We start from the raw sequence: 17,814 nt of genomic DNA on the forward strand, positions 1-17,814 counted from the left end.
AAAGTGCTGTATTGAGCAGTGGGATGTTAGAAAGCTTCTAATAAGCTCCTGGCTGCTGATGGAGGCCTAGGTCTCCATCAGTCATCCGATCACTGTGAACAGTACACGGGAGGGAAATAAGCACATTCACACAGACCTCCCATAGCTCCCAACTCATCCACTGCTTACCTCATTTCTCTTTGTGCATTTTGGCCTTTCTCACCTGGCCAGATAAAAGTTCATTCAATTTTCTCAAGGGCAAGGCAATTCCAGAAAGGGATGCATTCTGATTGGAATGACAAGAGAAAGATCTAGGCTCTTCAGACGGTAATACTGCCCCTAGGTTGTGAATCTCACAAAGATCATAAGGGAGCAATTGCTAGATTACTTCTGATGTGCATACTCAGGCCAAAGAGTAATTAATTTCCTCTCTGAAAAAAACTGCACTGTGTGGAGAACTCGCATAAATTACATAAGCAGTTCAGACAGGTGATTCTGTTCCTGAATTTGGCACAGGCAGTAACAGATAATGCTTGTTAATGGATGCTCCGCCCTTACTCAGGGAAGAAAAGGGTCCAGGAAAGACCCAGTTTGCATTAATACTAAAGACTACATGGTTCAAGGTTAAAACAAACCATGTCTCTGAAAGACTGTCATTAGAGAAATGTAACCACATATGTGATCCACAGATACTAACAAATAGCAGGAAATGTATGAACATCTTGGGGAAAAAAGCTTTTAGATTCTTTATTTAAAAAAAGCATCAGTGAAACAGTAATAAGGATTAAAAGACAATACTTAACAAGAGAGAGAGGGAAAATTATTCTTTTCTTGTCTCTCCCACATTTTCCACCTCCCTTCAATAAAAGATTCTCCATAATCCCAACATTGCTATTCTTTGCACAAAGAACCCTGAGAACAATTTGATATTGAGCAAGTTGAAAGGAGACACAATATCTCAGACCCCTTCTCTCCAGGGCATATGCAGGCAGAAGAGCCATGGCTTCCAGAACATTCTCTTCACATTTTTCTTTCGTGAGCGGCAAGCACTGAATGTTTACCAAAGGCTTTAAAAAAAACAGTATCTCACCGAACAGCTGAGGAAAATATTTAACAACCAAGGCAACGCAATTGCAGTCAAATTTTCACCTCAAGATTGGCATCTTAGGTGTGGGAGGCAGAGAAGCCTCTCAACGCTCAGTCTGAACCTAGAATGAGGATGAAAAGGGCTGATTCTGCCAACAGCTGTCAACAAATGCATAGCTGTGAGCCTCGGGATGACGCTGCAGAGCTAGCTGCCCATCTGAATGTGCTTTAGGAAGAGCACCACTATTTGGTCATGGCTGACCTGAGTTCCTGAGCAGCAACCTGCGGACAGGCGAAACACGGACATCCATACCCAAAACATGGAAAGGTCTGAACAGGACAGACCTCTCTCTTCAGTTATCTGTGTCAGGCAGCAGCATCATTTTCAACCACTCGAGGTGACAGCATGAGATGGATGCAACTAGTCCCCATTGTACAATTCTACACAAATGTGTAAACTTGGGAGAAAATGAACCACACTTCTCGGAGTTAATACTCCCCCACCCCCAACTTTTGCCCTGTCATCTGACCAATTTACATTCTATAATCTAGACTTTTATGATTTAGTTTTTCATTATGATTTGATTCTTACACAGTATTACTCCCTTTAGGGCAAAGACTTTCTGGGTGCAAAGAGATCAGACATAACTTCTTCAGTAAAGAAATGGATAACAGGGATCTGTGTACACATTCCATTCCCAGAAAGGTCCATTTCATTCTAGTTCAACTGAGCAGAGAACGAAAGTCATGGCATAAAATGGTAGAATTCCAGTTACGTTGTGCACAGTAGGCATCCATCGTAAGCAACTGTTCAAAACTGGAATTGCATCGCTTGATGTGGGTGAAAGACAAAAACAGCACAGACGCTTCGAACACCTTACCTGGGCCATCTGCCTCTCCAGTTTTGATCGGGGAATATCATCAAAGTAGTTTTCATTTCTTCTCCTCCTTGCATCGCCCTGCATGATAATGTGAGGAACGTCTAGGGAGCCACCAGTGGTGTAAGTGCTTTGGCTAAGTGATGGAGACAACTGAGGAGGAGTGTGATTACCACTGGGTTCCTGAATGGAAATACATCATGAAATAAATACCATGTTCTTGTGGCTGACCTCTGGTTTCAAAACTGTGAAATACTGACAAGATACACTGCGGGGGTGGGGAGTCATTTCTGAATCAACTGCCAAGGAATCGATGACATTCTACCATTTTATTAAAGGCACAATCAATACCTCCCCACTAAGCATTTCAGGTTGAAGGTTTACAATATCAACAATCAGGCTCTGTTTTCTTAAGCCAGCACCACGGATGATCCCAGGAGAGAGGCACACCTATATTGGGCACCCCTGACACTATCACTTGTGTTTACAAGGGAAGGCACCGTGTCTCTATGTGGACAGAGGGGCCTCACCATGGTAGATGCCATGACAAGAAAGCTAAAGTGGGACCTCATGGGTGTTGATCCTCCATCAGCGAGTGGCCTGGCAATCCCTGCCAGGAAGAGGACACTATGGAAACGGCATGTCACACGCACAGACTGCAGAGCAATGCATGTAATGACAGAGGATGGGCTTCAATGGCAGAGAGAACTGGGGGAAACGGGTCAGGAAGTAAGATAGGGGCTTCCCTGGTGGAGCAGTGGTTGAGAGTCTGCCTGCCGATGCAGGGGACATGGGTTCGTGCCCTGGTCCGGGAAGATCCCACATGCCGCGGAGCGGCTGGGCCCGTGAGCCATGGCCGCTGAGCCTGTGCATCTGGAGCCTGTGCTCCGCAACGGGAGAGGTCACAACAGTGAGAGGCCCGCGTACCGCAAAAAAAAAAAAAAAAAAAAAAGAAGTAAGATAAAGGGGGGAAGACAGCTGGGCTCTGATGTGTGCAAGTAAGTGGAGGATTGGATCGTGCCGATTCTCCAGGCTACTTCTCCCCAAGATGTGCTGGACCTCCCATGATGGATTAAGGTCCTACACTTTTTCTCGGGAACTTCTGTCTTTGATTTGTCTGTTTCCCTAAATCTCTTCCAGGGACCCAGAGGGAGAGGTTCAGCAGAGGAAGGAAAGACAGTAGGGTAAGTAGCAGGGAATTACTCCTCAAGAGGGTCATTTTAGGATGGTTACACTGATGGTGCCTATATCTTTCTCCTCTTTTGTGTAGCAAAACAAAGGCAAAACGATAATGCCTTTCTAGCCTTATTTTCCCCCAATTTATTTGAGGCTTTTCTTACTGAGGGAGAAATAGGTCCTCTTCTATCTTCACTACTCCCTAAGCCTTCACTAGCCTCCAAATAAACCAGTGTATTCCAACTGCCCCAATTGTCAGTTTTCCTCATGGCCCTCCTGGAGCCAATTCTCTTGCATTTCCTGAAGCCTTTGTGTATTTTCTTTTCCTTTAAAACTGAATCAGCTTTAAAAATCTTAACAGCTCCTCTCCTGCTCGATCCTCTGTGATACTGACAGTAGTTACTGTTTGCTGAAGTCCACTGATAAGAGGCATTCGACTGCATTTCATCGCTGGCAGTGATATCTAAGTGCTACTTTTGTGTTCGTTTATTATCACTACCCTTTCTGACACTTGCAGAAAAGGAATGAGAAGCAAGCAAGTGCAGGACTCAATAAAGAGAACAGAGTTGGAACTCTCCAACTGGTCATGGTGACCCTGCCTTTATGGTAAATTTTTGAAACGTTTCTACAGGCCTCATGAACACCAGCGACCACTGGCTACTCCTTCCGCTGCCATTCGGCCTGGCAATCTTCTCTCTCTCTGTCTCCTTCCCTCTGCTCTTTCTTGCCTTCCTTCCTCTCCCACTTTATTTCTCTCTTCCTCCTAGTTTTTCTACCCCATAATTCTAAAATACAGCTGAAACAGTTTACTAAATAAAGTTCTAGATTCTCTGCTCTTAATTTTTGAAGTGGGCAAAGTTGAAAAATTTTCACTTCTTAAAAACAGAAGACCCTAAGGTTAATTTTAAATTGATCTTTTACTTAACTCTGGTCCTCATCGATTTTCTACCTGTGGGTTTGAGGAGTTTGACAGAAAACTCATTTCTTCTCTTGGTGTAGAGGGGTGTGTGGGATGCGGGGTAGCGGAGAGGTTCTTTAAAGGTGGTGGTTTTTCAGATGTTAATTTAAATCTCAAAAATATATATTTAACCAACCGAGAAAAACAAATCTTGTCGTAGAAAACACTATCAAAGGCGAGATAGTTTTTTATACAGGCGAGGTAGGCTACATGGAAAACAGCCCGTACTTCCTGACCCACTGCTTCAATCATTTTTATTTTATTGCACAAAATAATTTTCGAGGATAAGAGTGGAGGACAAAACAAGCATGCTGGGTACTTACCCTGAGGGTGATGGACCGAGGGGGCTTCTGTGGTGGGTCGTCGTGCAGCCTGTCTCCTAGAGATGCCAAGATACGTTTCCTGTGGCCAATCAAATTGATTTTTAAAACCTGAAAAGACATATATTTGGGTTAAATATTTCACTTGAGAAAAATAATTTTTACATGTCCTAAAAGATAAAGGAGCGGAAAGAGATTTGTGCAAAGTTACCTCTGCACCGGGAGAGATGTGGTGTGAAATCAGTGTGTCCCCTCGGATCCAGAGAGAGAGGAACAGAATGGCAAGGCAGTGTGGGTAGGAAGAGAAAGCAGGGACAGTGCTGCCACTCAGGCTGCCCTAGGGTCTAACTCTCTACCAAGCAGCCACAGGACCCTTCCAAAGTAGAAGTCAAGCCTTGTCCCTCTAATAGCTTCCTACGGCTCAGAATAAAATCTGAGTCCTGAGCTGGCCTCAAGTTCCAATAAGGCTGCCTGCCCTCTGTCTTTCTCTGTGTCCCCTCCTCTCTCCCCTCCAGCCTTCTCTGTTCTTTGAACATTCCACACTCATTCTGGCCTTGGGGCCTCCACCCTTGTTTCTCCATCTGCCTGGAATGTTCCCCAGCAATTTTCAAATGACACCTTCTCATCCCTTTGGACGTTGTTTAAGTGTTATCTGTCTTCTCACAAAGGCCCTTCCCATCTCCTCTCTAAAAGAACGGAGCCCTCACCCCGTCACACTCTACCCTGTGATCCTCTTCGTATAATTCTCTGAAATAACTTTATTTGCAGGTTTAGTGTTTGTGTAGCCCTCTCCCCCAGGTAAGCTTCCAGACAGCAGGTATATCTTTATCATTACTATTTCCCAAACACCTAAACCAATGTTTGAAATAGTGGGGGCTCAATGAATATGAAAGAATGAATGTTAATACAGATGAAAGTAGCAAAGTAGGATTAGAATCAAGTACTGCCTGACCAGAGACTCCCCAGGATGGGGAGTCTTTTTGAATCTGACAGGGCTGCAAAGGGCATAGTGTAGAAGAGATAACAAAGGAAACCAAGCCTTGCAGACAGCCTCTGTCCTCAGCCCTTCCCAGAGCTTTACAAATGTTACTCTTTCCTTCATCCCAACATTCCTAACTGGAAGGTGTTCTTCTTGCTTTACAGAGGAGGAGACTGAGGTTCAGAGTGGTTAAGTAGCCCACCTAAGAGCTAGTATGTGGTGGCTCTGGGATTTGAATATGGTTTGCCTGACTCCAAAACTTGTTTTATGCCAAGGCAAACAGCAAAGTTTGGGCGTATCTCCAAATATTACTGACTTTTTTAAAACAACAAATTATAAATCCCTTCATAAGAAATATATTCACCTCTTTCTGCACAAGTGTAGTACCAGGATAGAACAACCCTTGTTGGGTAACTAGTTCCCAAAGTGAATGACCCATTGTGAAAATGATTTTTTAAAAAAATTTCTCTTTTCAAGTTTTAAGGGGTTGAAGTGCGCATTTCCTTGGCACTCATCCTGTGCTACCTTGAACTATTATTGGCCTATTTGTCAGTTAGCCTATTGGCCTTTCTGCCTAATCTGATTTCAATTTTAAACCAGCATGATGCTCTATTCCTTTTATTTATTTTTTAATTAAAACTTTATTTATTTATTTTTAAATTCATTAACTTGGGATGTCTGGTTTTAATTAATAGTAATCTTTTTTATTTATTTATTTATTTTTATATTTATTTTTGGCTGTGTTAGGTCTTCGTTTCTGTGAGAGGGCTTTCTCTAGTTGTGGCAAGTGGGGGCCACTCTTCATCGCGGTGCACAGGCCTCTTCACTATCGCGGCTTCTCGTTGCGGAGCACAGGCTCCAGACACACAGGCTCCAGACACACAGGCTCAGTAGTTGTGGCTCACGGGCCTAGTTGCTCCACGGCATGTGGGATCTTCCCAGACCAGGGCTCGAACCCGTGTCCCCTGCATTAGCAGGCAGATTCTCAACCACTGCACCACCAGGGAAGCCCCCAAATTTATTTTTAATTTCTAATTTAATTTTTATTTTATATTTGAGTATAGCTGATTTACAATGTTGTGTTAGTTTCAGGTGTACAGCAAAGTGATTCAGTTATACATATACATATATCCATTCTTTTTCAGATTCTTTTCCCATATAGGTTATTACAGAATATTGAGTAGAGTTCCCTGTGCTATACAGTAGGTCCCTGATGGTTGTCTATTTTATATATAGTAGTGTGTATATGTTAATCCCAAACTCCTAATTTATCCCTAACCCCACCATGTTTCCTCTCTGATAAACACAAATTTGCTCTATTCCTTTTATACTCACTCTCTGACCCATGTCTGTCGAAGATGGGGATGGTAAATGTTAATCAGCGTGTGTCTACCTGCACCACATCCCTCTGATTTTATAAACCTTCATCTTCCCAGGCTGATAAATCCTCTCATCTTTGCAGGTTGTTTTCATAAAGCAGTCCTTTTAGTCCACTCTCTCTGTACCTTCTCCTCCTGTATTCCAAATGCTTCAGGTCTGCTGAACACATTACTCACAACATTCCAGGTATAAGTGAACCATGGCCTTACGAGTGGGCTACTATTTCCTGCTTTTAATGCCCCTTTAAAAATGCCCTTTCTAAGCACTCCTGATTTTGGGCTGGCTTTTTAGCTGCAGTAGGAATAACTAGGCACAAAAATATACACTGACTGTAAAACCTCTTCATTTTGTTATAGCTGATAGTTGAAAGCCCTTTAATCTTGGAAGGATGGTTTGAATGATTTCTCCCTACATTCCTTATCTTACAGTTGTCCATGCAGAAGCCCATCTGCCATCTTTCTGCCCACTCATGTAACCCTGTGTTATCCTTCTATACTCATATTAGCCAGCTTGGCATTTCACTACCCAGAGGAGCTTAGTAGTTCTTGCAAATTTGGGAATTTCACCATATACTCCTTTTTTCAGGTGATTTACAAATATGCTAAGTGTGGTCCGCGGGCTGATTACTTGCAGGCAATACTGTTCATACAATCCAGAGAAATACCCTTATATTCTTTCATTGTTTCTTCTTTTTTTAAGCATCAAGATCAAAGAATTCCTCCATTTCGGAAAATTACAACATTAACCTTTTCAAGTGTATCTGCAAGTCTAAAAACCACTACATTTTCTTATTCCCTTTTATTCTTATTCTCAATTACTTTGCCAAAGCTGCTATTAGATATAAATTCCTCCCCCCAAATCTCCACTGCCTTTCTCTCAGTAGGGAATTGAACCTGATGCTGATGGTGCTGCCTTGGGCCCCTAAAACCTGCTAAGAAATGTTTGGGTTTTTTTTAAAGATATACGTTTTTAAGATTTATTATTTATTTATTATTTATTTTTGGCCGCATCAGGTCTTAGTTGCGGCACGTGCGATCTTCGTTGAGGCATGTAGAATCTTCCGTTGCAGCGCGCAGGCTTCTCTCTAGTTGTGGTGTGTGGGTTTTCTCTTCTCTAGTTGTGGCGCGTGGGCTCCAGGGCACGTGGGCTCTGTAGTTGTGGCGCATGGGTTCCAGAGCGCATGGGCCCTGTAGTTTGCGGCATGCAGGCTCTCTAGCTGAGGTGCGCAAGCTCAGTAGCTGTGGTGTGTGGGCTTAGTTGCCCCGTGGCATGTGGGAACCTAGTTCCCCGACCAGGGATTGAACCCGTGTCCCTTGCATTTTTTTTTTTTTTTGTGGTACACGGGTCTCTCACCGTTGTGGCCTCTCCCGCTGTGGAGCACAGGCTCTGGACGCGCAGGCTCAGCGGCCATGGCTCACGGGCCCAGCCGCTCCGCAGCATGTGCGATCTTCCCGGACTGGGGCACGAACCCGTGTCCCCTGCATCGGCAGGCAGACTCTCAACCACTGCGCCACCAGGGAAGCCCTACATCCCCTGCATTCTAAGGCGGATTCTTTACCACTGGACCACCAAGGAAGTCCCAAGAAATGTTTTTTTTTTTTATGTTGGGGGTAGGAGTTTATTATTTATTTATTTTTGCTGTGTTGGGTCTTTGTTTCTGTGCAAGGGCTTTCTCTAGTTGTGGCAAGTGGGGGCCACTCTTCATTGCGGTGCGTGGGGCTCTCACTATCGCGGCCTCTCTTGTTGCAGAGCACAGGCTCTAGATGCGCAGGCTCGGTAGTTGTGGCTCACGGGCCTAGTTGCTCCGCAGCATGTGGGATCCTCCCAGACCAGGGCTCGAACCCGTGTCCCCTGCATTAGCAGGCAGATTCTCAACCACTGCGCCACCAGGGAAGCCGCCAAGAAATGTTTTTATAGCAATAAAGCAACTCAAAATTATTTTGACAAAAAACTGACACTAAATAACAAATAACTGTGATAGAATTGAGTTGGCGTAACTTCCATTGCTGCTTTTGGTTTACTCTCTGACAGCTCAGTTTTGGGCAAGTTACCTGATTCCTTTGATCCCAGTTTTCTTGCCTATAAAATAAGGAAGTTAATGCCAATCTCAAATGTTGTTGGAAAGATGAAGAGTGAAACTGTGAGAATAATCAGCACGGTGCCAGCACATAGAAGACACAATCTCACGGTGTGCTCATTCCAGCTAGTGGTCTCTAAGGATGCAAGGAAATCTGACCTGCAAAAACAGGGACTTGGTCATTTTCATAAAGTTAATGATGTCAAACAAATATGCTGGTGCCTTGCATCATGAGATGTGGTTAAGCTTGGAAAAACCCTCATTGAAGTGACATGTACTGGTAGTAATGGGTCTGGTTTCTAGCTATTAGTTTAATATCAGACCTAATCTAAAAGAATGCATCCTATTCTCCCATCCCACCATTCAATCTCCAATAGGAGGTAAGCTGAGGCCCTCCTCCACACTAAGCTCCATTGATGCCTCCTCCACACAACTAGCCCGAAGAGGGAAACAGACAGATGGGTGGACAGAATGAACAAATTAACACAGAGTGATGGTTCATGTCAAGAACGCCTGGGTAACTCTCCTTCTATATTAGAAATGATCCTTTTTTTTTTTTAATTTATATTTTGGCTGTGTTGGGTTTTCACTGCTGCGTGCGGGCTTTCTCTAGTTGTAGTCAGCGGGGGCTACTCTTCGTTGCAGTGCGCAGGCTTCTCATTGTGGTGGCTTCTCTTGTTGCGGAGCATGGGCTCTAGGCGCACGGGCTTCAGTAGTTGTGGCATGCAGGCTCAGTAGTTGTGGCTCGCGGGCTCTAGAGCGTAGGCTCAGTAGTTGTGGTGCATGGGCTTAGTTGCTTGGGGCATGTGGGATCTTCCCGGACCAGGGCTCGAACCCGTGTCCCCTGCATTGGCAGGCAGATTCTTACCCACTGCGCCACCAGGGAAGTCCAGAAATGATCCCATATTACAGAAGATACTGATGATTACATTTATTGAACATCTGCTATGTTCCAGGTGTGCCAGAAACTGTTTCAAGTGTACTATATATGTGTAAATATCTCATTTGATTCTTATAACAGTATCATTCCCATTTTAGAGATACCAAACCTGAGACTTAGAAATACTGAGTAATTTGTTGAAGGTCTCACCGCTAACAGGTATCCTGTCTGGGATCTGCACCTGATTCTTAACCTGCTCTTTACCACTCACCACACTCTTCTTCTTGCTATCAACCTCTGTACTGTTTGGTCTTAGCTACACTATTAGTTACACATTATGATGCTTCATAAGATGGTGATTTTTATTTTGAGTTATCATGTTCAAAACATTTATACTGGGTCTCGATCATCTGAAAACATTAAAATAATACAGTTTCAGTTTTGGACAAGGCTCAAGGCAGGGTTAAAGCTTCAAGCCAAAAGAGCTCAGGTGGGTGTACCTTACAGAATTCCTCATGAAATGCATATATACACAAAGGACAAGAAGTCCTCATGAACCTAAGATTCAATTCAAGTTGACTAATGTTAGAGAGGTAGGGAGGGTGACATTTGGCTTCAAAACTCCAAAGTTGACAGTAAGAAATCCAATTGGCAAAACAACGGGAAGACTATTCCAAAGAAAGATAGTCATTATGGAAAACTTAAGTCCAAAGGCAGCTGGGTTTGCCTTGAGTGAGAACAGCTTAACATCTGATCATCGTTGTAAGCAGATAGGGAAATAGTGAGATCCTGCCACCCCAGGCACCATAATTCATGAGCAGTCAGTCTGTAAACCTTCAGTTTTCAAAAAGCTGGAGCAATAGTTACTGTGGTAGAAAAGAATTCTGTATGGTTTTCATCACTGCTTGGGTGAAAAGTTAACTGCATGTAAAAGGAAGGAACCCCATCAGAGTAAAAGGAAAAGTAATGGCAACCTACTGAGGATTTAGCTATTCCAAGATATTGAGCCAATTCTGCTCAATTCAAAAAACAATATCGAACAAACACATGAAAGGATGTTCAACATCACTAATCATTAGAGAAATGCAAATCAAAACAACAATGAGGTATCATCTCACACCAGTCAGAATGGCCATCATCAAAAAGTCTACAAACAATAAATGCTGGAGAGGGTATGGAGAACAGGGAACTCTCTTGCACTGTTGGTAGCAATGTAAATTGATACAGCCACTATGGAGAACAGTATGGAGGTTCCTTAAAAAACTAAAAATAGAACTACCATACGACCCAGCAATCCCACTACTGGGCATATACCCTGAGAAAACCATAATTCAAAAAGAGTCATGTACCACAATGTTCATTGCAGCTCTATTTACAATAGCCAGGACATGGAAGCAACCTAAGTGTCGACAGAAGAATGGGTAAAGAAGATGTGGCACATATATACAATGGAATATTACTCAGCCATAAAAAGAAACGAAATTGAGTTATTTGTAGTGAGGTGGATGGACCTAGAGACTGTCATACAGAGTGAAGTAAGTCAGAAAAAGAAAAATAAATACCGTATGCTAACACATATATATGGAATCTAAAAAAAAAACAGGTTCTGAAGAACCTAGGGGCAGGACAGGAATAAAGATGCAGACGTAGAGAATGGACTTGAGGACACGGGAAGGGGTAAGGGTAAGCTGGGATGAAGTGAGAGAGTGGCATGGACTTATATATACTACCACATGTGTGGGAAGCAGCCACGTAGCACAGGGAGATCAGCTCGGTGCTTTGTCATCACCTAGAGGGGTGGGGTAGGGAGGGTGGGAGGGAGACACAAGAGGGAGGAGATATGGGGATATATGTATACGTATAGCTGATTCACTTTGTTATAAAGCAGAAACTAACACACCATTGTAAAGCAATTATACTCCAATAAAGATGCTAAAACAAACAAACAAACAAAAAAACCAATACCAAGTTTCTGCCACAAATTATTTGGTGGATTCAAAGAGGAAACACAGAGAAACTGGGCATAAAAACTACAGAGCCAAACTATTAACTAAGAATAAATTATTGGGCTTCCCTGGTGGCGCAGTGGTTGAGAGTCCGCCTGCTGATGCAGGGGATGCGGGTTCGTGCCCCGGTCTGGGAGGATCCCACATGCCGCGGAGCGGCTGGGCCCGTGAGCCATGGCCGCTGAGCCTGCGCGTCCGGAGCCTGTGCTCTGCAACGGGAGAGGCCACAACAGTGAGAGGCCCGCGTACCGCAAAAAAAAAAAAAAAAAAAAAAAAGAATAAATTATTATACATATGAGGATAAGAAAGTGGTTCCAACTGCTGAGTTCCAATGGGTAAAAAATTAAAGTTAGTGCATGTTTTCTTAATGGTTTTTATTACAACTATCATGAGAAATGTGGGTTAAAGGGAAGGAATTGGAACAACACAGGCCTGCTGCATATTGGTATTCACTCATCAGAGTAGTAGCTGCCTCTGGGAATCTTCTCCAGTATCAATTAAAGAAGACAACTTCAGAAACCCCTTTGCACACCCTGGCAATAGGTGAATAACTGTGCTGAGTGACAATCCTATAGTATTATATCACTGTCATTTATGTTTCTGGGTTTAGCTGTGGGAATTCTGCTAGACAATATCATGACATTACCCTCACACTGAATAGGTCACATCAGAATATATGTCACAGCAAACTGGAAGTCAGGGTACCTAGACTTCTTTTTCTTCCCTCTTTAAATTTAATGTGACATAAATTAAACATGTTTTTCTCTTTTTAAAAATTAATGTTTTGATTATAATAACAATACTGTGTTCCCATTATAGAGACAGGAAATACAGAAAAACAAATAAGAGGATGAGCTATCCTAGGCTCTTAGTGTTTAGGTACATTTCCTTTCATTTTGTCTCCATGATTATGTGTTGCGGTTGTCATACTGTAAGTACAATTTTTACTGTAATTTTTTTCACTCAATATTAAACCTAAAGAACTTTCCTACTTATACTACCCTCAGCAGGCATTTAAAGTAACTCCATGTTACCATATTATTGCTTTTGAGAAGTATGTCATAATTCATTAACCACCCCCCTCCCTGTTGGAAATTTAGCTTGTGCTTTTCTCAATATCAAACATTCCACGTGCTTTATAAATGCTATCATCCTACAACTTCCATTTTCGTTGCCATGTTTGCATAGACACAATATGAAAAACACCAGAGAACGCTGCAGGAATGCATGTGAGTCATGAAGAAGAGTCATGTAGCGACAGTCTGTCTCCATGTTCCACATGAAATCTCAATCCGTTTATTGCCGGCTGGACCCAGTCCTCCAGGGAGAAATCACAAACCCACATAATGTTCCTCAGTGTCACATTTTGCATTTGTTATATTTTGTAGTTCAGATTTAGCTGACAGACGTGAAATAACACAGGTAGCTGGAATCCTCCAGAGATTACACGTGCAGCAGTGCTGAGCACACAGGCGATTCTGGTTATCACTGTGGGACTGCATCCTTCTTATTTCTGGATTTTTATTTAGGGAGGGATTTTTATTTTATTTTTATTTAAATGGTATTTTGAAAGAAACAGCTCCACGCTGCATGCGGAACCCCCCTTCCATTTTAAAAGGGTAGATTATTTCCCCCTTCCCTTTTCTAGCTATTTGCCAAGTGAGGACAGCAGCTCCCATGCAAATCTAGAGAGCTCATCTTCCTTCAGAGGGGCCTCTTCTAACAAAACTCCTAGTGCTCTGAATGCCAAGAATGGAAGCTCAGATGGAAGTTTATCAGGTTTGTTCTCCTCTGCAGAACTCAGAGGAATTGCAATTAAATGTGAAAGCTTTCCTCCCTTCCTGGTAATAATTTCTAAACACTTTCCATTGAGAGCATCAAGGCAAAAGTGCCTGTGTGTCATTCAATTTCAACTCCCACAATTCCAGAAATCCTCATTTGAACTTGCATTCGATTTTTGACTGTGACATTTGCTCTCTCCTTTCTTGGGCTGTAATAATCCATGTCTGGAATGGTATGGTGGATAGAAGGACCTCTGGAGCAGACAGTCATGACATTTTGTTCTTGCTCTGAATTCTTCTTCTAGCTAAGTGATCTTTAACATCTTTGAGGTGTGATATTGAAGGGACAATAATAATCTAATTCAGCAAACATTTATTGGATGTCTTCCACATATAATGCAATTTGGGAGCACCAAAGAAGAAAAAAATTCAGTCCTCTAGGGCTCTCAATCCAGTAGGTGAAAAAATATTTTTTAAAATGTGTGTGTGTATATATTCTTGCATATTATCTATGCATGTATCCATCCATCCATTTACCTACCTACCTACCTATCATCCACCCATCTATCTAAATATATATGACTACACAGCCTTCCAAGACTAAAAGGGATTTCTGTGGACTGAATGAGAATGGCTAGGAAGCTGCTCTGGAAATTATAAAGCACTAAATTAGGGCATTATTTCTCTTTTAAGTACAACAGAAACTTAAAACTTTCTTACCCTATCCTTGAATAATCCTATCAGCAAAATTTTGAATAATATCTTTGTTACTTAAATGTGCAATTATGGATACCTCTGGGTAGATTTAGATCAAGAACCATGCCTTTCACCTCTCCAGCCCTCTTTCCTATTAATCTAAAATGTCTTTAACTCCAACCAGACAAATCTCTTCCATGTCTTCAACTGTGTCATGTGCATCTCTTTGGCCCAAATATATAACACCTTTGCATACTCTAGAATGTCCCTGTCTTCTTTATCATTAGAATGTTGCAAGGATGAGATTAAAATTCACCTAAAGCCTTCCTTGCTCGCTTCTCTCTTTGAACTTCTCTAGTATTTGTGGGCTGCCCTGTGCTGTTGACACTTGATATACAAGGGTGGGTACTGCTACCTCTCTTGTTATATATATGTGTCTTACCTGTTCAACCAGACTGTAAGCTCTGGGAAGTCAGGTACAGCGTCACTGTAACCTAGGGTCCCTCATGGCATCTAGCACGCAAGTATACCTTAAAGGGACATCCCTGAAATCTCAAATCTGATCCCTTTTGCAATGGACAACAAACGAAGTAGGGGAGATACCTCTGATAGGCAAAGAGGAGAAGAAAGGAACAACTATACCCTATTTCTTTTCCTTTCTACTCTCAATAGTTTTCTATTCCTTCTGATTTTAGCACCAAATTCCTTTACACAGCCTTGCCAAGGGTGATGTAAAACTCCCTTACCTCCCACCATCTCTAAGTCCTTCCCTATACCTCTACCCCTTCAACTAAAAAATCAAAAATCTGTGACTAGATTTTCCAGATTTTCTTTCCTTCTGCTATTATTTTTTAGAGCAACTGCTACTAAATAATCAGCAAATAAGTTTGTATGACAGATGCCATCGAAACACAACTGTGTTGGAAATTGGAGACAATACAAATAAATGGAAAGACATCTTGTGTTTGTGAACTGGAAGAATCAGTATTGTTAAAATGTCTATACTACCCAAAGCAATCTACAGATTTAATGCAATCCCTATCAAAATACCCATGACATTTTTCATGGAACTAGAACAAATAATCCTAAAATTTGCATGGACCACAAAAGACCCCGAATAGCCAAAGCAATCTTAAGAAAAAAGAACAAAGCTGGAAGTATCACATGCTCTGACTTCAGACTATACTACAAAGCTACAGTAATCAAAACAGTGTGGTACTGGCACATAAAAAGACACATAGATCAATGGACCAGAACAGAGAGCCCAGAAATTAACCCATGCACATATGGTTAACTAATTTACTACAAAGGAGGCAAAAATATACAATGAGGAAAAGACAGTCTCTTCAATAAGTGGTGCTGGGAAAACTAGACAGCTACATGTAAAAGAATGAAATTAGAACATTTTATACCATATACAGAAATAAACTCAAAATGGATTTATTTTATAAAAAATTCTAAATGTAAGACCTGAAACCAAAAAACTCCTAGAAGAAAACACAGGCAGTACAATTTCTGACATAGGTCTTAGTAATATTTTTTTGGATCTGTCTTCTTAGGCAGGGGAAGTAGAAGCAAAAATAAACAAATGGGACCTTATCAAACTTAAAAGCTTTCACACAGTGAAGGAAACCATCAACAAAACAAAAAGGCAACCTACTGAATGGGAGAAGACATTTTCAAATGATATGTCTGATAAGGGGTTAATATCCAAAGTATGTAAAGAACTCATAAAACTCAGTATCAAAGAAGCAAACAACCCAATTAAAGAAGTGGGAAAAGGACCTGAATAGACATTTTCCCAAAGAAGACATACAGTTGGCCTACAGGCACATGAAAAGGTGCTCAACATCACTCATCATCCAGGAAACACAAATCAAAACCATAATACAATACCATCTCACACATGTCAAAATGGCTGTAGTAAGAAAGACAAGAAATAACAAGTGTTGGTGAGGAAGTGGAGAGAAGGGAACCTTAGGATACTGTCGGTGGGAATGTATATTGGTACAACCACTGTGGAAAACAGTATGGAGGTTCCTCAAAAAACTAAAAATAAAACTACCATATGATCCAGAAATTCCACTCCTGGGTATATATCTGAAGAAAATGAAAACAATAGTTCAAACAAGATATATGCACCCCAATGTTTGTAGGAGCATTACTTACAACAGCCAAGATATGAAAGCAACTTGTGTCCATCAACAGATAAATGGATAAAGAAGGTAAAATATGGTATATACATACAATGGAATATTTCTCAGCCATAAAAAAAAAAGAATAAAATTTTGCCATTTGCAACATGGATGAATCTGGAGGGTGTTATGCTTAGTGAAATAAGCTAGAGAATGACAAATGCTATATATTTTCACCTATATGTGGAATCTGAAAAATAAAACAAACAAATAAATATAGCAAAACAGAAACAGACTCACAGATACAGAGAACTAGTGGTTACCAAAGGGGAGAGAAGTTGGGGGGTGGTGGTGGTGAGGCAAGACAGGTGAAGGGGAATAAGAGGTACAAACTACAAGCTATAAAATAAATAAGTTACAAGGATGTAATGTACAGCACAGGGAATACAGCCAATAATTTATAATGACTTTATGTGGAGTATAATCCATAAACATATCTAATCACTATGTTGTACACCTGAAACTAATATAATATTGTAAGTCAACTATACTTTAATCAAAAACAAAACCCAAAACACAACTGTGTTAACCTACGGCAAGGAAAAGAGGTTCCAAGTTACACAATTCCAGAGAGAGCAGAGGGTGGTGAGAAAGAGGCAGAGTGTGAGACGGGGGTGGAGGTGGGCTGGGAGTTGGGGATATGTGTGGTTTCTGAATGTAGTCTGTCTCAGTAAACAGGAAATACTAATTACGAGGAAACAAGATAATCTCTGCATAGAAAGAGAGGCCTTAATGGTATAATTGCCTCAGCGTTTAAGGGTTCTGGAGGTAGAAAGCCTTTTTTGAAATCAATGAGAATCTTAGGCTTATTTGCAAAGCTCTCTAAATTACCTCTTGATGAAAGTACTAATTTTCTGATTATATTTTCATATAAACACTGCTCCAGAAGATTTTTAAAAAATACAAACCAACCAAGCAAACAACCAACCAACGAATCAGTTCCTAACTAATTTCCCTGTAAGTTACTTGTAAGTATAGCTTGCTGCAAATCGGAATTTCATAGGAGAAATTCGGTTTGCATTGCACTTGAGCAATTTTTGGGATTATTGAAGGAAAAATTTGTTATGAAAGAAAATGGGGGGCTTCCCTGGTGTCGTAGTGGTTAAGAATCTGTCTGCCAATGCAGGGGACATGGATTTGAGCCCTGGTCCGGGAAGATCCCACATGCCACGGAGCAACTGAGCCCGTGCGCCATAACTACTGAGCCTGCGCTCTAGAGCCTACGAGCCACAACTACTGAGCCTGCATGCCACAACTACTGAAGCCTGCACGCCTAAAGCCTGTGCTCCGCAACAAGAGAAGCCACCACAATGAGAAGCCCGCACACCACAATGAAGAGTAGCCCCTGCCCGCCACAACTAGAGAAAGCCCGCGCACAGCAACGAAGACCCAACACAGCCAAAAATAAATAAATAAATAGATT

General features: G+C 41.7%; 1 protein-coding gene across 11 annotated transcripts in view; it reads right to left on the minus strand.

Annotated features, from left to right (window-relative positions):
• Positions 1-17,814, minus strand: part of ANKS1B (ankyrin repeat and sterile alpha motif domain containing 1B) — a 1,152,360-nt gene that overhangs the window by 81,904 nt on the left and 1,052,642 nt on the right. For 10 of the 11 annotated variants that reach the window (XM_060025438.1, XM_060025440.1, XM_060025439.1 and 7 more), the window contains 2 exons: positions 4,401-4,508; positions 1,947-2,126 (listed from right to left, as the gene is read on the minus strand). In XM_060025438.1, coding sequence (XP_059881421.1) covers positions 1,947-2,126; positions 4,401-4,508 — 288 coding nt within the window. The remainder of the gene's footprint in view (positions 1-1,946; positions 2,127-4,400; positions 4,509-17,814) is intronic. The other variant, XM_060025443.1, reaches the window with a different exon arrangement.

The sequence above is a fragment of the Delphinus delphis genome, chromosome 11 (genome assembly GCF_949987515.2).
Source record: "Delphinus delphis chromosome 11, mDelDel1.2, whole genome shotgun sequence".
In the NCBI taxonomy this organism is placed as follows: Eukaryota; Metazoa; Chordata; class Mammalia; order Artiodactyla; family Delphinidae; genus Delphinus; species Delphinus delphis.